Raw genomic sequence first — 19869 nt, 5'->3', positions numbered from 1 at the left:
AAAATAACTCTATTATGACATCTCATCAGATATGCATCGTCCAGTACCTGAGGAGAAATACTGTCCATTGAGTTCATTGCCTCTTGATTCTAGATCTGTATAGAGCAAGTAGCTTTAGCCGAAGCATAACAATTACATTACCGTCAAGTATGTCGGTGCAAGATCGATGTTCCCTGTTCCATTGGGTGTCTAAATTATCTTAGAGTTACATTTGTCGCCGTGTCAATCAGTTGGCATTAGAGTATTCATGAAGTCATGCATCTGTGAAAGAAGTCACGCCCTGACGTGCAATTTCTGTCTACAATTTAGAGTCATTATCTTTCATATTGCTCCATCGTTTTCAAGAGACGTGATTTCAGGCAGTACTTCAGGTGCTATAGAGCTGCTCTTTTCGCTTGGCTCATTTACCCCCATTGTTGGAGTTCATAAATGCTTTTTCCTATCAGACCTCTCTGAGAGTAAAGAGTTACATTACAAGCTTTAGCATATGTTGCTCTGTGATTATTGCCTCAATCAAATCTAGGAATTATGTTGAGCAAACTGACACATAATATCCATGTCACATACGTTTCCAAGAATGATCACACTAAGCGCAATCTGCCAGAGGTACTGAGACTTGTTTGAATCATCACTGTCACTCATGTTTCATCCATACCCCAATTTTCATGATTTTGCAAGAGAACTAGAACTGGACAATCATTGAGAGCATTATGGATAGAGTTCTACGTGTAATTAACTTAGTCATAGATCCTCCCAGTCAACCTGTACCTCTGCCTCTGCCTCGATTTACGACATCGTATGTCAGAGAAACCCACCAATCAGAATATTGCACAAGTTTAGCACCCACAGGGGCTGTCAAAACAACAGCCTTGTACTGAAGATGAGGAAGTCCAACTCCATACATTTCCCCGGAGCACTCCCAGAAAAATGGAAGTCCCCTCGAAAAAGACTCGACATCCATCATATTTTGATTCCCTGGGTGCGTCTGAAGAGTCCATTGCACAAACTCTCCTACTGATGGAAACTGAGGTTGAATATTTGGCGGTACGGGGATGAAGTAATGAGGTAATTTTCCGTGGCCAAGCATAGTCACTTCGATCATGCAAGGAACCATTGCTCTATCAATACTCACGTAGCAGCAGTTATTCAGAGCTGAAAGTGGGTTACGGGTTAAGTTTTCGGGACTAAAGAAGTAAGTGAGTATACTGGGTGGATCGCTACGCCTCAATGATCTGCAGCAGGGTGCAAAAGCATCGTCAGGCGAAGGCTGGGCTTCCATAATGATAGAAATACAGCCAGGTTCTCCTGTATATTGAAATTGAATTAGAATTGGTGAACTTGGAGCACCTATAGCGGGATGTTAGCCGATTTATATATATGCGTACATATCTATTCAGTCGTCCTTCCGATAATTGTGTCATCATTTTCAGACATCTTGCCTTGTCATCTAGCTTGCAAGTGAGTGCTATTGAGATCAGGGGTTCTATCCTATAAATCGAACAACACTATTGTGTATTTGCAGTCCCCGACGTCTTCTTCATCTTCCTATCACAATCTTTTGACGCAAGTCTTGTGGTAGCTCGCAATCATTTGTCACCTGGCTTAGTAGGCGTAAGAGTCGGAATACTTGCGCATTCCAGATAGTTCAAATTGGCAATACAGACAAACTCCTGATTTTGATGTAAGATGGTATTTCTTCATGGTCCTTGTGACCACTAGGGTGTCATGATTTATTTTCTGATTTGATTGAAAACAACAGTTTGATTGATATCATAGATCATAAGATTTGTCCACGCTGTGAGGTTTTGACTTTCTGTTACGCAGGTTTCTATTAGAGCCCTGGTAGCTGGCAGTCGAGGTACGAACTCAGACATAATGAAACGAATTTGTTCCGCACCGCTTGCTTTTTTTGCAAAGCCCTATGCCGTTCCCACTTTACACATTACGAGCTGTTATTATCATACAAGTAAATTCTTCAACCTGGTATAAAACCCATATGCTGTGCTAAAATTTCCCTAAATGCCTTCGCAGAATGATTTTCTTGCACGCTAAATCATTATTCTTTCTTCCAAAGTACCACTTCGTACGACCAGTCATGATCCTAAGTATCCTCACATCTCCAACCAAAAGACTCTCTCTTATCATACCCCTCTTTCCCAAAGTATGAATTTTTCCATTCATCCTCCCCGCTCAAAGTTCCAGCGGACACAAATCGAACAAACTTGTTTGGCCCTTCAGGCTCCAAGTTCTCGGGGACTCGAATGAAATATTGTGTTGGTCGTCGCCCCATGCGGTATTCTCCTTCAAGAAATACTGGGGTAATTTGAATTATGTATGGGTTATCGAGGAGTGAAAAAGATTCGGGACGATGGTTCAAAGCTTCTAATGGATTCATAACTACGGGGCTGAAGAAATGCGTCAGTTCTCTTGGTGGACTCTGGCAGCTGCCCGTATTAGTGGGGGTGAGGTTCTCGCAGCAGGGCGCAAAGATATTTTCCAACGGGAAGTCCATGATCTAGGAAGAGCAAGTTCGATGTAGAAAGTCGAGAATCCCAGAAGAGCTACCCCCGAATTTGTGAGATAAAAATGATGATTATTGTACTTCGTGTCAAAATACAAGGTAATTATTACTGTCGGGCTCCTGATAAGGCCATAGAAGATAGTAAATCTTTCATACAAGTACTGTTTCTCATCATTGAAATTGTTCGTTACATCATTTCAAGTCATCACTTGTTGTCATATAACATTTCATGGCTGGGTGATGTCAAGATTGAGGAGACAAACATATGAAATCTAAGCCATACAGCTTTTCAAACAATTTCAGGGTAGTATACTTATTTGTCGATCGCAATTAGGTGAAGCTTGTATTTCACCATATTACAGATGAAAAGTGAAAACAAACTACAAGCCACAAACCCTCATTCTCCCCTCAATCTTTCCCCCATAGGTTGTGTTTCCATCGTTACTATAATAACATCCAGGGCATACTCGAAAGTAACACTTCAAAAACGTCACGCTAAAGTTCTACAAATAATCTACTTGTGATTCTCTCCATGTCCTTCTTCATTCAGGAAAAAGATGCTGATTGCACGCTGTTCTACGGTGCTTTTAGCCCCTTTTGACGATTCATGTTTTCGAAGCTCTTGCGAAATATCAAGATGGTCATCTTTTCTCTCTCAAGCTACCGATATCAAGGAATAGATTAATCGGATCGGAGAGGAAGTATTAATCTGAGCGATTGTTGACTTCTTTGATGGACTTCATGAAAGAACTGCTGACTTTTTCTGGTAATCTAGCCTAAATGTAGTGAAAGGTGAGATCTTCATTGATATCACTCATCAGCTTCAGTATAGTGCAAAGTCCTCTTCCAAAGATCAAATCATGCTTCATGGACTCTAAAATTGACGACAGCATACGAAGCACATAGTCAATGGAGACGAACAATTTGAAGATAATTCATTATAAACATAGACAGAGGCTCTTCTTGTAATCTGGTTTATGATCGCTGTTCATCATTGAAACTAAGCTATCATTAATGCTGGTTCTCATCAGAGCTATCTAGATTGGTCCACGCCTCCAGATACACGCAAGATAGATATACAAACCCGATCTATGTACATGTGATATGTATTTACATTCCCAGTTAAATTTTTCCCCTCGCGATATCCTAACGATTTCAACAACTGTATCTCACTAACCTCTCTTTCCCGACTTAGTGGCGGGTTACAAACAAACTGTAAAAACTGATTGGGTCCATCTGGCTCGTCATTTGGTTGTCTTGGGATGTAAAAACTGGGCAGCATGTGTAGGATTCTCCCCCCATTCCTGTGTACTGAAACTACTTGGATCGCATAAGAAGCATCATGAATAACAAATACGGGGGAGAATTTGTTGAGAGCCGTAGCTGGATTCAAAATTGTAGGACTAAAAAAGTGTTTCAGTTCAACGTGTATGTCAGTAGATGAACTGATTTGATTGTGACAAAGTTTGAGAAAAGTGCAGCCGGGTTCAAATCTGCTTTGTCTGTTCTGATCCATGTTTTGATACATATGATTGTCAGAATATCCATAAGCCATCAGACCACTACGAGATCTACTATGGAACTTGATTTTCGTTAAACACTCAAGTTTCGTTGCAAGTCTGTTTAAATACTTATTATAGCTGCGTGCATTTCTCATGACTCCTTGAACATGCCAGCTGGCTTTCATCACTCGAATGATGTCTGAACACACGTTCGAAACGCAAAAGACATAAATAAAACAGGATATACTTAGTCATTTCCTAACACTATCTAGAAACTCATCATCAGATCCCTTTTCCATTGATTACTGCGAGATAATCCCTCCCCGAAACATTGGCTAACATAAATATTTATACTTCAGATGATCACACGAGTTTAGCCTCACGTGCAACAAAGTTTGCTATAACTAGTATGGAACCCAGAAAGCAATCATAGTCATATCACTCTTGACATGATATCAGGATTGCTATTAATTATGTAAGTCTCAGCGCGGCCATAACCAGAGCTTTATTAGGTGTTTTTCACATGACAGTCATACAAATCTCTGACTAAGAGTCCCTCGAAATACAAAGCAACATGTCGAACCAACCTGGCAACACGAATGATCCCCGAGTGCAATTCTTATGTCTCCCAATGCGCTCACCCCCAAGCCCTCGTGAGCTTCAAAGATTCTTTTATTCTAACAACTTTCACTCGAATGTGAACGAGTCAAGAGAGGTTTCTGGTGATAAGCTAAAAGTATTTCCTTGGCTTATTGTACTTCGACTGGAACCCAAAGAGCTGGGCGGGAATTATGAAACCCGATATTTCACCAACAATCCGGATGGAGAAGCCGATGATTTCTGCCAGTTTCGCGAATGGAAACCTGAAGTTGATAGCGAAATAGTACCAGAGATATTGCAATTGAATGGGCTTTTATCTTTGGAAAAGGAATGGGTGTGGGAATGTAGACAAGTACATGAGGATGGAAGGTTGTATGCAGAGAATTCCATCTATAGAGTGTCTATGTACAGACGCTCAAGTCCTCTCGAGGAAAGTTAGATATTCTTCAACTGATGTTCAAATTAATCCTATCAATTAATTCTTGTCGTTGGTTAATGTAGCAACCATGCTATTTGACATTGAGATAGTGTTTGAATGCCATGATGATCTGTAAGCATATTTCAAGCTATACGCCATGATGTAATATGCCAGGAAGCCAAAGCTTTACAACATGCAACGCCTAATTCCAAGTCGGCTGCGAACGCTAATATTTTCTCGGCAACTGAGAGATAAACTATCGGTTAACAAATCTCCACTTCGGCAAACTTGGGTCTCACGTTCTGCAATGTGATTTTTGATAGGTTAGAATTCTGTTAAACTTTTTCACAGAGTATTCCAGATCGGAAAGCCAATTTGTTTTTCTCTAGAGTTGAAACTTAGGAAGTAAAGGATGCTTAGATCTCTTTGGATCTGAAGTCTGCGGTGTCTAGGTAAACTTCATGATAATATCTCAAGAACAGATACACTCGGACACACCTCTGCGATTCTTTGTGCTCACCGAAAAGTTAAATTATTTCTATTTCAATCAGTGTAGGCAATAGTATTTCCCGTATTCCATATATGAGTTAGTTTAGTGGTATATATCGAATTTTTTCGAAATATATATGTATATAGTATAGAATTCAATAATACTGAAAGTATTCAATATTATTTAGTTATTTAATATTATTAGCAATATACTGAAATACTGGAATCCAATATAAAATATATATTCCTATTTGTATTAAATGACAAGTTTCTATTCCTTATTTCAAATTGAATAGGAATCCCTTATTTCTAATTTAATTTGGATAGAAATATATATTTTATATTGAATTCTAATATTTCAATATATTACTAGTATTTTTTAGTATATGAATATGTACGAGAATAATATAACCTCCTTTCTATATATACTAGCTGTAATATCAATATGCTAATACACGCCATAGTTTCACTGTAGTATACTATTGCCTACACTGATTTCAATTATATTGATTGCTCGATTCAATTGTAGACTTCCAAAATTCTCGGTGAATTTTATTCTCAACGGATGAAGACAGTCAAGTAAAGATCTACTTGAGGAACTCATATAGCCATGCTTATGAAAAAAAATCTCGTTATGTTTGCTACATCTATGTCGCGAGGGGTTATAAAGTCGGAGATCAAAAGTTTCTATGTAGTGCAACGCAAGCAATGAACAACCATAGTTTGCAAGACCTTTCGGTTGCTAACTCACATTATCATGATACTACGGCCTAGTGGACCGAAACCGCAAGTACGGCTTCTACATCGAAATATTAATTCAGTTCAAATACTAGCGCTTAAATATGATCTAATATTTTGGTTTATCTCATAAACCCATTCCCGAGACCTTCAATTGAAATATAGTTTCAAAAAAATCATCGATAGGTCGCCTTGAAATGGAAGCCTATAGCTCTATGCTGAGAGCTAAGGTTTACGACAATCCTTTTGCACTCTCAAGGGAGCATGGCAAGAGGCAAAAATCTCCATTCCAAAAAAATGTTCCAATCACAAGAAGAACGAGACTTCTAGATCTTCCCAACAGTAAGCCCAATGTTTGTCTTTCTATTCCCGAGAATCATCTGACTGCTTTTAGATGTTTTAGCGAAGATCCTAACGGAATTGTTGGTTCCCCAAACACACATAATGCCAGTTATAATTCGAGAAAAAGGTGGCAGGGCAGAACCTTCGATATTGCACTATAGGTACCAATGGAGCGAGGCACGTCAGGAGGAATACGAACTGCATCGTCTTCCCCAACATATGGAAGATAGACCTACACAAATGTTCTGGGCTGCAACTCCTACGAAGCAGGAGGCAAAACTTATCGAAGCTGGGTACAATCAGCTTACAACAATAACCAAAGCAGGTCGAAAAATCCAAGGATTTTTGCATGATCGTAAGGGCTACGGAGTTCAAGTCATTCACCGATCCAAAGTAACTTTCACCGTAATATCAGGAGTTGCGATTCTGCGTTCTTGTAAACGTCTTAATAAATTAGGAGTTGCCGTACTTTATGGGGAAAACTCCTTCGTTTTCGACACACGCGGCTCTCCGAGCTTTACCGGACCTCAAAGTGTTGCTACCATGGACCAGCTCTCGTATGATTTCGATGAGATTCCAGGTCATCGACGTAAGGATGGAACCATGCCAACTGCAGAGCAGATTTCTCACTCTGTTGATATGATCTTTCAGCAGGATCAAGACAAATTGAAGTTCGCATATAAAGACCTAGAAAAAATCGAACAAAAATCGAAGTTCATTTACCAGGACCCATTCACAAGATTTCTGATGGAGATTGGCCGGAAAAATGCTTCGAAGCTTACCAAAATTGTCATTCAGGGCAAATTTAACTGGATTATCGGCAAATGGCAATACACAAAGTCTATCCCAGTCGGACTTCATGACCTTCTTCCAATTTATACTACCATTCTTATTGAAGTTTGTAAGAACATTCATACCATAACCTTGCATGACGACGACCGGGGCTACCCTCAAATGAAGCGGCTGGATCGGCGAGATACGGACAGGAACAGGCAAATAAATGAGTCTGTCGAGAAACTTGTTCACGCGCTTCCATATCTTCAGAAACTACAATTAGGCCGTTACGAGTTCGTACCAGCCGGCTGTGGATATGATCCAGGTACTCCTGGTAGTGATGTCATAGAATTGGTGCATCCAGAGGACGAGTGGGGGATGGCTTTGAAGTGGATAGGATTCGTTGAACAACGTGCCCAGAGCCGCACGCTGGCAGAATCAAAATGCGAAGAGAAAAAGGAGAATGGGGAAAAACCAAGAAATCGATGAGGTCGGGATAGTATAAATCGTCTCCCACATTTGCAATATTAGATCAGAACTTTGAATAAAGGTATGAGGGTATCATTTCAGAACGTTGCGATGTACCTAATGCTAACGAGGTTATAACCATCTTTTCCTTTTGATTTTTGATTTTAGATTCATATATGAGATGATCAATCAATGTTTCAATTCACCCACGTCTACTATAATTCACCGAACAAAATATTTGACTCTATCTGTGTTCAATCAATGAATGTGAATGTATTGCTTTCCCTCAAAACACTTTAATCAAAGTAATCTATTACAGTACCTAGTTTATGAAATCTTCAATAGTTTGAAATGCAGTTCAGGAATGAAGAATGTTCAATTTTCAAGTCGGAGGTCAAAAAGATTCAAGAATTGATTTCATTTTTCATATTAGACAAGGAAATATCGAGACTCCTGAGCAAATCTACATATTAACTATAAGGCAATTCGGATGAAGCGCTAGTTCTATGCCACCATACAGTATCAGTCATGACCTTGGTAGTATCATGGTTGGATTAGGTGATAGTCATATATTCACTGCCACGCTTAAACTAGCGTGAGACTCTGGTTCGCCAGTACAGCTACCTCAATCTCTATTTAAATTACATGTCGTTCTACAGGACCCTAATAATACATGCCTATACTTGGTTCGCCTTCAATAATCATAAAGAAACTTATCCCATCTATCCTGCCCCCTTTCTAATACATTTAGCTTATCTAGCTACTCCAGTATCCATCTGCCTAAAACCCGAAAATTGCAAAAACTTTTTGACTGTTTAGATTGCCTGTCTAGCAATAGTCACACTCATAATGGCGAGCAAAGATCGGACGCTGGATGTTGATTCAACTTCGAACGCTTCGACAGTAGATTCTTTGATGGCAAAAATCAGTATCAAAACCCCCAAGCCGAGAGTTTGTGCCCTCCTCGATAAACTTCCCAGAGGTAAGTGATCAATCTTTTCATCTTGACGTCAGGGACTAACAAAAGAGTAGAGATTCGCGATAATATCTGGCGACTCATTCTTTTGAGACCGGTTGCGATCATGCCCAGGGTTCGTAAACGGAAGTATTTATTTGCAACAGGGAGTCAAGCCGAAGGTCATAAGCATTGTAGGTTTCAACGGAGATTTAGTTACGATTGGGCCCAGGCGCCAGCTCCAGAGACATTTTTCGGTGGTAACACCATTAGTCGAGAAATCGCATGGACTACAGACCCTACCCGCGAGGAACTCAAACTCATTCAAGGTGGAGTCAAAAAATTCACGATTGGTAATTTCCCGGAGCCTGGTCAACAGACCAAGTGGGCTGTACATCATCGAGATGGATTTGGTCCTCAAATCATAAAGAAGACCGAATTCCAACTACACCCGTTTGGTCGTTCTGTCAGTATCGTGCGAGTATGCAAACAAATGGAGCAAGAGTGCACTAAAATTCTTTACGGGGAGAACAAATATGAGTTTGATGTGTCAGACTGTCATAGGATGCACCAGCTGAAGAACCCATGGGATGTCTCTGGTTTTCCGCTGTTTGAAGAGTTACTCAGTAAGGCCACTATTAGTAATGCTGTCGAGAAACTTTTTGATTTAGAATGCTATCAGCCAGCGTTCATTGCAAAAGATCCGCTTATTCGTTTTATGGCGTACATTGGACTCAAGAATTCTTCACTGTTGAGAGATATTAAATTTGATGGGGGATTCACGCTTACTCTCAAGCCGCCTGGCGAAAGAAACCCGTCGCTCGGATTTGGAGCAATTCTGCCTATGTACACGATCATCATAGCAGAGGTCTGTCCTAAATTACGCAAGCTCACCTTGCATCAGCGCTCTCTCGCCTTTGACAACGACACCAGAAGTGCCGAAAAGGAAAAAGAGATGGGGTATGACTACGGCATGATGTATAGAATCTTAGGTAAAGTGGTTCTCGGTCTACCAAATCTCCAGCAACTTCAACTAGGCGCTTATTCCGAACCTCCAATTGCTCGTTATCCATCTCATTGCTATGCAGATCATAGATTCGAGTGGGGAAAGTCTATTCAATGGATGAAGTTTGTTGATGAGCGATATGCCAACCAGCTATATACTCCAAGTACTATACCGACCAGTTGGTCCAGTGTTGATGTGGGGAAAGCTCGGGTTCCAGGTCGGAGTGGTATTTATAGTCGCCACAAAGATTCGCGAGAGCACGAACGTCCGGGTAGTTACGGTACTAGCACTTGCACCTGGACTGTCACCCGCTGCCCATCCCAAACCAATCCGGGCTCTATTGGAGAACCGCCAATGGATAGTCCTGATCGAAGAGACAGATATGGATTTCTGCCAGAAAAGTCGGGTGATGTGTGGAAATGTTCGGATGCACATGGTGGTGCCAGACGTGATCACGGACAAATCTTAAACATTTCAACGAAGGTAGACCAGGACATCGCACCCCGTACCTGGGTTCCTGGCCAACACGTGAGAAGATGGTGGCTCTCATTCTGAAGGATTTTTGGTGTGCCCCAGCAACATGCTTCTGATTTTCACTAATTTGGGTAGGTCTGCACATGTCTATCAAATATCAAAATTGCTAGAGCACCAATGGGTTGGTACTGGGTGTATCCATTGTAGGATCGGTTGCTGACTGCCACAGGGTGCGGGGTAAAATATGTATTTTAAATTTGGTAGAGTGGCAGATGAACTTTCAAGGTCAAGCAACTTGATTGATTTCCGCTGAAGCTAACATGAAATGAAGCAATTCTATAGTTGTTTATTGATGTTCATTGATTCATTACAATTGTTTTGAGATGTGCATAATGTGATACATACAAAGCTTTCATCTTGAGAAAGAGAAAGTCTCGTAGTGCTACTTGATGTGAAACATTGGAAACTAAACCATGCCTCGAAATTCCCACATGCACCTTCCTTCATTTACTCAACTGCGATCACGTTTCACCACATTTTTGCAGATTCGACTACCATTTGAAATCTTCCGGATATTAATTTTGTTCAAAACTCTCTGGGGTAACATGCGGAGTAGTAGTATCTCCTGATATTTCTCCAATACCCACTTGCCGTAGTACCTATTTGGCAGGATACATCCTCACAAAGTATGCTTCGCCTTCCCGACCAAATGATTATTGACCGGTGTCAATGGCTCTCTCCCTTTCAATACTGCGTCGATGTTTTTCATTGCCAATTCCTCAAATCCAATGTGGCTGTAGAAATATCAGTAATCTGGGAATCAATCCAAGTAAAGAAACATACGTTTCAAGTGTGCCGCCAGCATTATGGCTAGTAAGCGTGACATTCCTCGAAGCCTTTAGTCTATCATTTACTCTTGGCTCATGCTCATGAACATCTAGTCCTACGCCCACCAATTTTCCTGACTCAACAGCTTCGGCCAATGCTTGCTCGTCCACTAAGACACCTCTAGCAATGTTCACAAATCTACTTTTTTCCTTAAATTTGCTCAACCTCTGTCGATCAAGGAATTTTCTTCCATCTGGAGAAGCAGGTGTAGCGAGAACTACGCAATCGCTGAGGGCTAACATATCATCCAGATCAGTAAAGAATTGTGCTTCAACGGCAGCCTCCTGGGATGGAGCCTTTCGCACGATATCGTAGTAAAGAACTTTCATTCCGAATGCTAGAAAAGCTTTCCGGGCGATGTTATAACCAATGTTTCCCAAGCCAACAATACCGAGCGTGTGGCCACGAGGATTATGAGACATAGCTGCCGCATTGGTGTGGCAATCTTGGAACGAAGCTGCGCCAGAACGAGCAGCTTGGGTGCACCTCATTTGTGTTAGCACTCGTAATGTGTGATCCGGGTAAGATTATAAACCCACCAAGTGAGGTTTCTGAATGTAGCTAAGATCAAAAAAATAGCGAAATCTGCTACAGATTCGGTAGTAGCCGTGGCGCTGTACAAATTCATTAGCCACATATGCGAATATATGAAGGTCACTCAAACCTGTTGCAATAAACAATGCCTATCCGGATCATGCGTTAGGAACATAAAGTGAACATTTATCGCACAAGAATCCATACCTCGGTCGGCCAGAAGGTCTACATCGGCCCAATCAAAACCAGCTCCGGCAGATGCAAAGATTCGGCACGTTTCAGGTACTAAGGGGATGAGCTCCGAGTCCCATCGACCCATTTCACCACCAGTATTCCAGAACGGCCTAAATATTGCGGAAAAGTTGCCCCATCTGTTCTCTTTCAAGCCTTTTATAAATTCACCACGTTGACGTTCTTCAGTTGAAGGCCGTATGATTGTAAAATCCTTAGAAAATTGTTCATATAAATCAAGGTTCCATCTGACTGGGTCACCAATGTGCAGAACTATCGGTTTTGGTTTGACGGTAGCCATTGTAATGATGATAAGAATACAGTTCAAAACTTGGCGAGGAGAGAAAAGAAGGGATAGCAAGTGAAGTGGTCAAAAAAGCGAAGATATGATTCAATTATGAAATCCTCACTACTAGCTGAAGGAATCATGGTGACTTGACCAGACATCTTTGGGCGTGGGCGATAACAATCTTGTCACTGCATGTTCACTGCATATGCAGTTATCCATGTCGGAGATGCTTCTGCCCAGCTTTGTGTAGACTACTACCCACCATTCGCGTTCTCAAGACCAATCATAAAGTGGAGGAAGTTCAGAAGCAATCAAGGTTTTATCGATTGTTATCGATGCTGGCACCTGATCAGCTGTATACATGGCGGCGAGTGTTTGATAAGATTGGTTACGCTCAGTCGGATGGTGGCACAAAGTCCATAGAGAAGAAACGAAATTAATGCCTGAGTAATGAGGTTCTTAGTTCAATTTTGGTCTCGGAACGGGCGGATGGAAATATGAGTCCGGGGAGACGACGACATGTATAAATTGAGACACCTCAGCTGGCATTCAACGGATATCGTCTGCTCACTAGTATAATAGGAAATTTCCACGAGACGTTAATCATGGCGTCTACAATCAAGCCTGGACTTCCAACCTTCCACCACCTCAATGTAAGTGGGCCGGGCAATCATTCCATCGGTCCCAACCTCTAAACCAACATCACCCCACCAAATGCACCCACACATGCTGACGCCATCTCTTGATGTAGGACTCCCAATCCCAACGAATTCTCTGGTTTCTCGAAGAGCTAGAAATCGAATATAACCTCGTGTGCCATACACGCGTTGAAGGTCGTGCACCACCCGAGCTCAAAAATGTTCACTTCATGGGAAAGGCCCCGGTTCTTGTTACATCCGAAAATGTGCCCATCGCAGAAAGTAGTGCAATCCTCGGGTACCTGATTGATACGTACGATAAAGATGGTAAATTTGCAGCACAGGATAAGGTTCGCGATGAGAGTTTGTCGTCCTTCGCTGGGTCGACTATTGGGACTATCGGAATGATTGAGTTGATATTTGATATCGTGGCCAGTAAATCTCCGTGGCCACTATCAATATTACTCGGAGGTGTCAAGTCGAACGTACATAAGAGTTTCACGGGGCCGGAATATGCAACTCAATTTCAATATCTGGAGAAGGAACTGACAGACGACTGGTTCAATGGGAAGATTTTGGGAAGGTCTGATGTAATGCTGAGTTGGCCCATGGATTTCTTGGCTGCAAAGAAGTATGTGGAGTTTGAGAAGTACCCCAAGATTTTCCAGTGGAGACAGAGGATACAAGAAAGAGATGCTTGGAAGAGGGCAATGGAAAAGGGTAATGGGTATAATTTGGCGGAGATGTAAAGGGGAATTGTCAGTTGTTTTTGCTGGAATTGCAATGTAATAGCAGCGAGTAATTCTTTCTGATGTACTGGTACAATTGTCTCAATTCAATATTTGCATCGATGTTAGTACGTCTGATGCTTACGATTGCATTTCCACTTTTTCCCCAAAAACACGTCCATATTCCGGGAATACCGTGCTTTACGCCTATGTATCAGGTCGGGTGTTGCATAGGATGGAATTCAAGCTGAAATTGGTTGAGTTAAGTGACTATGTGACGGTATAAGCAAGTGCTTCTTCTAGGAGCTCTTTGGAGTTTTTATGAAGTGTGCCCTTGCTCACCAAGGGAGCTGTAGATCGTCTTATGAGATTCAATCTACGCTGGGAGGAAGACGTTGTGAAACACTTCTCTATCCAAGTTGACTCAGACATCAAGGTTAAATTCCCTTAAAAAAGTCGCAGACAGTCTAGCGACATGTTGATTTCATTTCATCATCTCAAATTTGTTCTTGTTGGGAAGGGGCAAGAGGGGGGGGGGTTATCACCAATGACCGATCCGCAACTGAAGTCTCTCCGAGCCTCAAGAGGCAGGAATGTAGTCGCATGCCCGCAGTCACAGCTCAAATACATCACCGGTCACTTAAGCCATGAAGTTTGTTGATTCAGATCATAGTCCATGCAAAAACTCATATTAGGACCTATTATACAATTCAGGCTATCAAAAACTCCACTCCACACATTAATTATAACCCAATGTTGTACAATCGCTTGCAGGATCCTCACGTCCGCCGTTCATTGTCTCATGCCCATCAAAGTGGGACAATACCACTTGGAGGCAGAACTTGTGGTCTCTTCACAGTAATTACATGATTCCCCAAGATACCTGCTCGGAAGCCTGCTTCGCAATGACTAAAGTACCCCTAGAACAAATGTTAATAACTGTTAAGTTTCTGCCATGAATATTACACAAGATTGATACGAATAACATATTGTAAAGCAAATAATGGGTCTTATAGATAATCTGCAGAATGGGGTAGGACCTCCAATAGAGCATCTGCACATCCTAAATTTGCAGATTTTCGCGCAACCTATGTATCTAAGACCATACTCGGATCGGCATCTTGCCGAAACGGTAGGTATTCGGTCATGAATCATGTACTTGGTGTTGTTCTAAATTTACTGAATTCCCTGTCGAGAACCATACTTATTCGTCATTTTTGAAATTCTATACAAACTAAAATGACACAATCTGATCAGATATGTAGAAATGACTACAATGTCTGGATAGAATTCGAATCGTATGTCTTCAATTTTCGGGTCAAGATTGATTTCGGATCTCGTGAGGGATAAAATCTGATGTTCGTGGTATGATATACACCAGCTAGACCTGTGCCTGTAATCAATCAAAATGACAGCGAATAAGCATGTCAAACACTTGACTTGGCACTTGAGTTTACTTAGCTCATATTTTCTTGTTACTGTCGATCCTTTGGACAATATCTTATCTAATACTGCACGTCAACGCAGAACACAGGGCGGGTGGTTAGCGTCTGCGCGGTATGTTCCTGAAAGAAGGGCAAGAGGCTCAAAAAGTATGCAGGGAAATGCCTTATAATAGTCCTGGGTTCAGGGACTTGGGAATGCGGGGAATAATGTGACGATTAATGTTATCATTGCAAATCTGGTAACCAAGATTCTACGTGCAAAATACATAGGTATGACTCAGTTACTCTTGATTTAAGTCTTTTCAGCTTGTGTTAATCTCTGGATCCCGCTTGATCAGGTATCTAAGGCTAGTTCACAACCCGCAAGAATCAGTACCACTTCTGTTCAGCTTTTCAATCTTTATCAGCCCGTGCTATTGTTCCTATCAGAGTGACAGCAGGAGGAATCGCAATGTCCATCACCAACCGCTCCAAAAGGATAAACGTCTCCGTAGCAGTGTTGACAGCCACCGAATCCACATTAATGTCTCAACTAAACATCAAATCAAACGATGCGAACATACAGCCGGTACACTAGGTCTTCTTCCTATCCTATGACACATAGATCCTTCATCAAGTAAGCTCCGAGTGAAAGAAAAAACAACCTCAAACCAATGGTAAATATAGTCACATCAGGTATTGGGTGGCTATTTATTCAAACCAATGGACACTTCGAATCTTCCTTAACCTCTCAGGTCACATATTAATTGCATAAACTGCATGGTTCGAAGCCCTGACTTAAGCTTGTCACAAAATCTTAGTAAGCAGCGTTGTTGAATTTGGCGATGAAACTTATTTGCCAGTGGATTTTGTTAAGAGAACCAGTCTGTAGAATCTTTATTTGATGGACCATGAATTCTAAGCTCATCTCTCAGCTTTTTGGATGAACAAGATGAGCTGGGGAGTAAATGGGTCATTGGTGCCGGAAAAGTCCCCGAAAAGTCCCCGATATCAAGCATCAAAACGTGTCATAATAGTCGAATCTTTTGTGTCCGGAATTTTTCCGGCTCTGAATATAAGGACCAATTGCACGGGAATTTCACAAACTGTGATCTAATTTCATTGAAAACAATCAATGAATATTTGAGTAAATCGTTTTATACAAATGAAAGATATATTACAATCCATGACTCCGACTCACCTTAACATGCCTCCAAAGTCACTTGTAGACGTCCTGATCATTGGAGCTGGTCCAGCCGGTATATCTTGCGCCGCCGCTCTTGCGCGTCTTCACCATACCGCCATCGTATTTTCCAGCAACAAATTCCGAAACGAAAAGTCTGAGCACATGCACACAGTTTCTACATGGGATCATCGAGATCCTTCAGAGTTCCGCGCTGCTTCTCGAGAGGATATTCTGGCCAGGTACAATACCATATGTTTTGAAGATGTGGGTATTCAAACTATTGAGAGATATCATGGTGGATATTGAAGGTTATGAAGAATGTTGGGTTAAAAGCATGTAAGTGTAATCTGATCACTCATCCTTGATTAAGTGTTTTCGTCCGAGCATCACTAGAATCCATTATTATTTCCGTGACTAAGATGATTACAACTTTCACTGCCTCTATTGTCACGGCTATGATCATCTCCTGCACAATCAACTGGCGTACTTGCAATTGATGACTGTGCGTCACCCCAGCTAGCTCTTCACCTAGGTCGCCAGGCACTTCGATTGTCTGAAACCGTCACAATCTATACGCACCGAAACGAGGCCTTAGCTGAAGAAATAGAGGCTGCGAAAATCGCGTCAAATCCAGATGTCAACTCCAAATGTCGCAGTAAAATCGAAATTTGCAATTATTCGATTCAGAAATTCATCCCAAATGATGATCCATCATCTGGTCCCACTGTTTTTTTGGACAAAAGTGACGGAGCGGGGTTGGGAGATCATACACACGCATTTCTGCTTCATAAACCAGTAACCGAGCAGGCCAATAATCTCGCTCGTCAACTCGGGATCGAATTAACCGAGCAAGGAGATATTAAGGTCACAGCACCTTTCAACGAGACAAGTGTAAGAGGGGTTTTTGCAACTGGAGATTGCGCTTCGATGTTAAAAAACGTTGTGGGTGCGATGTATAGCGGGACTTGCGCTGGTGCTGGTGTTGGTTCTCAGATTCAAGGGGAAGATTAAAGAAAAGAAATAGCACGGAATAGAGGTGTCGCTTATAATTCTCTTTTTTCTACTCCCACAAACAGTTTGACTCTCCTGATGATCTTAAAGGCTATGACTAGATCCTTGACAATGCCTTCTTTACTTTTTGTCTTGCAATCTATAATTTAATCGCTGCATTTTAGCGTGCGAGAACTTCATCTTAATAGCAAACGTTTAAGTAATCCTTTCATATCAAAAAATTCCTTAAACGGTAAGTATCATCTTTATTATTTAAGCGAGTTTCAAATAGTACGCGAGACAAATCTCCAATTTGCATGATATAAAATCTTACAAATCGATGTTAGAACAAAGATCAAAGATGTACTTATAATAAATCTAGATAGATTGAACTCGTAATATCAACAATTGTATATCTCTTCTATACCTACAATGACGGTTCCTCCATCGACTCGTCTTTCCCAAAGTAAATCAGCATCGTGATTCGCTTATATTAATCATTCAGTATCTCTTATCAATATTAGCTAAATGTCACAGAATTCTACTCACCTCTACTTTCTCACGAACTATTCATTCCCAGAATACCAGATAGAAGCTATATCGTTGAATTAGAGATTTGATAAAGATTCAAGAGAATTGCTTGATTAGACAATTTTTATAACAACATGCGGTATATACCCAACCATCGGAATAAGGTGCCACCATCATACGTCAAAGATGACCATTCGTCAACCCAGAGCCTTTGGTAATAATTTCTTCCTTATTACTTACAAATTATTACAGCAAGTGCAATTATAGGACCCGTATCGTCTTATGATTTTATATGTCTAGGATCATCAATTTTTTCGTACTCAAAATACGCGTCTGGAATTGATTTGATTGATCTATATCTCGTGTTATTCCATACTTCCACCATCCAGCATCCACAATCTTCCAATTCACTATTTAGTTATTGCCCCCTCTGGTTCTTACTCGCAGCAGCTTCACAAAATTTTACTAGGAGAGAACTGTTTAAACCTCAAATTTGCATTATAGTCTCCAAACCATCACGCATCAACTCGTTGTGAAGCACGCCCCAAGGCTTGAGTTCCTGGGCTTGTGTTCCAGCTTGGTGAATTCAGAAAAGAATGACGCGGATGGATTATTGCAGTTACGAATTACGTAGGAATGGTTTTAGACAAATGTTTTCAGATGAGAGTCTGGAAATTGACGTTTTCAAGAAGTAATTCCTCACTGTCGTCCACAAAAACTTTGTGAGATTTAAACGAGATGATATACAGAATCAACAGTGCTAAACGAAAATCCTAAAATCAAAAAGACTCACTTCAAATATGATCAGCGAGTCGATCTGTGAAACACATCAGGCTCAGAGTGTACGACAACACCCTTCGACTCATTTTTTTCAGCTACACCTTTGCGCATACTACCTAATCATTGGACTAAGAATGATGAATTTATAAACTAACAAATCGATAATCTTTTTGTTCTTTCCCCAAGGCATGTCGTAAGAAAATTACTTGAGAGTGAATGCAACCATCAATCACAAACTCAAGTGCCATCCATATCATTACTATTCTCTATTATTCACTCTCTCCTGTCCTCATCCGCGGAACTCTCGTGTAGAAGATACGATGGGTAAATTGCTGTAATCCATGATTCCGTTATTCTCGTAGTTTTGACTTCTTTCTCTCTGTAAGAACTCCTAACTTAGCATTTTGAATATCACCAATCGAGTTTTTCAACAAGCTGATATCCGGACCGATATCCAAGCAAGACTCGGCGAAAAGTGGCGAAGGTGGAAAGCCATGGAGGATAATGATATCTTCCCATTCCGCGATTTCGAAGTTTGTGATCAGACTGCTCGTTATTATAGCGGGAGAGTGTAAACAGAGCAAATGTAAGACGAGTTCTAGGTGTTTCGTTGTCGATTGGGTAGGGACGATGAAGAATGGTTGTTATTGTTATGGTTGTGCTACAATCTTACTACCGATAATTTACCACTCATCTAAGTAACTCCTCTCTGTACACTCTGAATCTACTCTTGAAACCCCGCTTACGCCAAAAAAAAGGTCGAGGGAAAACATACGAGAGTAATAATGATGCTCTATTCTTTCAGGAATTTGCATTTCTTCGTGTTTGACTTCCAGATGTCTAGCTTAGTGAGTCTATTTATACAAAATAATTGAAACTCCCATACTCAAGTCCAGTTATTTCTGTCACGTATAGGAATTTTCTAGTGAATGCTGGGATATATCAGGTTCAGACTCTAATTCACATATATTTTGACATATTTACCAATTAATCTCCGCTCCGCTCCACCGCTGCTCTCCTAGATATCTTCCTCAAGACAAGACATTATATAAACCCCCTCTACACTCCCCTCACAACTCATATCCAAGTTCAAGTCCAAAACACAGAGCATTTTGAAGGAGCACGAGACATGGAGCCGCATCAAACACTGCCCATTCGAACTTTATTTTTTTAGCTGAAGCTTTTAGTCCGGTCTTGATTTCGGGTTTAGAAGCTTGGAATGTCCAAAATTTAATGAAAGAGAGGATTCAGGAATCGAGATAGAGATTGCAAGACTTTTACTGTCATTTTACATAGTTTCTTAATATCTTAATCACTATTACTAAACTTCACCTCACCTACCATCAATCACCAACTTCCATCA

General features: G+C 41.0%; 9 protein-coding genes across 9 annotated transcripts; 6 read left to right on the top strand and 3 right to left on the bottom strand.

The window, feature by feature from the left end:
• Positions 1-757: 757 nt before the first annotated feature.
• Positions 758-1279, bottom strand: EAE97_011067 (uncharacterized protein; the record flags this gene model as incomplete). The annotated part of the gene is made up of 1 exon (XM_038881582.1): positions 758-1279. The coding sequence occupies one exon, from the start codon at positions 1277-1279 to the stop codon at positions 758-760; it is 522 nt and encodes a 173-aa protein (XP_038727509.1).
• An 822-nt stretch (positions 1280-2101) lies between these two features.
• On the bottom strand, positions 2102-2512 carry EAE97_011066 (uncharacterized protein; the record flags this gene model as incomplete). Its single annotated transcript, XM_038881581.1, has 1 exon — positions 2102-2512. The coding sequence occupies one exon, from the start codon at positions 2510-2512 to the stop codon at positions 2102-2104; it is 411 nt and encodes a 136-aa protein (XP_038727508.1).
• Positions 2513-4597: 2085 nt separating this feature from the next.
• On the top strand, positions 4598-5062 carry EAE97_011065 (uncharacterized protein; the record flags this gene model as incomplete). The annotated part of the gene is made up of 1 exon (XM_038881580.1): positions 4598-5062. One exon carries the CDS (start codon positions 4598-4600, stop codon positions 5060-5062), a length of 465 nt encoding a protein of 154 aa, XP_038727507.1.
• Positions 5063-6465: 1403 nt separating this feature from the next.
• On the top strand, positions 6466-7873 carry EAE97_011064 (uncharacterized protein; the record flags this gene model as incomplete). Its single annotated transcript, XM_038881579.1, has 2 exons — positions 6466-6610; positions 6663-7873. 2 exons carry the CDS (start codon positions 6466-6468, stop codon positions 7871-7873), a joined length of 1356 nt encoding a protein of 451 aa, XP_038727506.1.
• An 828-nt stretch (positions 7874-8701) lies between these two features.
• EAE97_011063 (uncharacterized protein) lies at positions 8702-10368 on the top strand (the record flags this gene model as incomplete). Its single annotated transcript, XM_038881578.1, has 2 exons — positions 8702-8834; positions 8885-10368. 2 exons carry the CDS (start codon positions 8702-8704, stop codon positions 10366-10368), a joined length of 1617 nt encoding a protein of 538 aa, XP_038727505.1.
• A 598-nt stretch (positions 10369-10966) lies between these two features.
• Positions 10967-12241, bottom strand: EAE97_011062 (uncharacterized protein; the record flags this gene model as incomplete). Its single annotated transcript, XM_038881577.1, has 5 exons — positions 10967-11081; positions 11131-11661; positions 11715-11789; positions 11840-11858; positions 11917-12241. 5 exons carry the CDS (start codon positions 12239-12241, stop codon positions 10967-10969), a joined length of 1065 nt encoding a protein of 354 aa, XP_038727504.1.
• Positions 12242-12632: 391 nt separating this feature from the next.
• EAE97_011061 (uncharacterized protein) lies at positions 12633-14111 on the top strand. The gene is made up of 2 exons (XM_038881576.1): positions 12633-12882; positions 12981-14111. Exons 1-2 carry the CDS (start codon positions 12835-12837, stop codon positions 13614-13616), a joined length of 684 nt encoding a protein of 227 aa, XP_038727503.1. The 5' UTR covers positions 12633-12834; the 3' UTR covers positions 13617-14111.
• An 892-nt stretch (positions 14112-15003) lies between these two features.
• Positions 15004-15210, top strand: EAE97_011060 (uncharacterized protein; the record flags this gene model as incomplete). Its single annotated transcript, XM_038881575.1, has 1 exon — positions 15004-15210. One exon carries the CDS (start codon positions 15004-15006, stop codon positions 15208-15210), a length of 207 nt encoding a protein of 68 aa, XP_038727502.1.
• Positions 15211-16226: 1016 nt separating this feature from the next.
• Positions 16227-17216, top strand: EAE97_011059 (uncharacterized protein; the record flags this gene model as incomplete). The annotated part of the gene is made up of 2 exons (XM_038881574.1): positions 16227-16500; positions 16738-17216. The coding sequence occupies 2 exons, from the start codon at positions 16227-16229 to the stop codon at positions 17214-17216; spliced, it is 753 nt and encodes a 250-aa protein (XP_038727501.1).
• Positions 17217-19869: the final 2653 nt, after the last annotated feature.

Source organism: Botrytis byssoidea (genome assembly GCF_014898295.1).
Source record: "Botrytis byssoidea strain MUCL 94 chromosome Unknown BBYS_033, whole genome shotgun sequence".
Classification (NCBI taxonomy): Eukaryota; Fungi; Ascomycota; class Leotiomycetes; order Helotiales; family Sclerotiniaceae; genus Botrytis; species Botrytis byssoidea.
Note: the sequence above shows the minus strand (reverse complement) of the source record. Positions and strands in the feature narration are given on the sequence as shown.

Excerpts from the sequence above, each read along its gene's own strand:
- EAE97_011061 (XM_038881576.1), top strand. The coding sequence starts at position 12,835 with ATGGCGTCTACAATCAAGCCTGGACTTCCAACCTTCCACCACCTCAAT. Across the intron at positions 12,883-12,980 it reads CAACCTTCCACCACCTCAAT|GACTCCCAATCCCAACGAAT; the intron begins GTAAGTGGGCCG and ends CTCTTGATGTAG.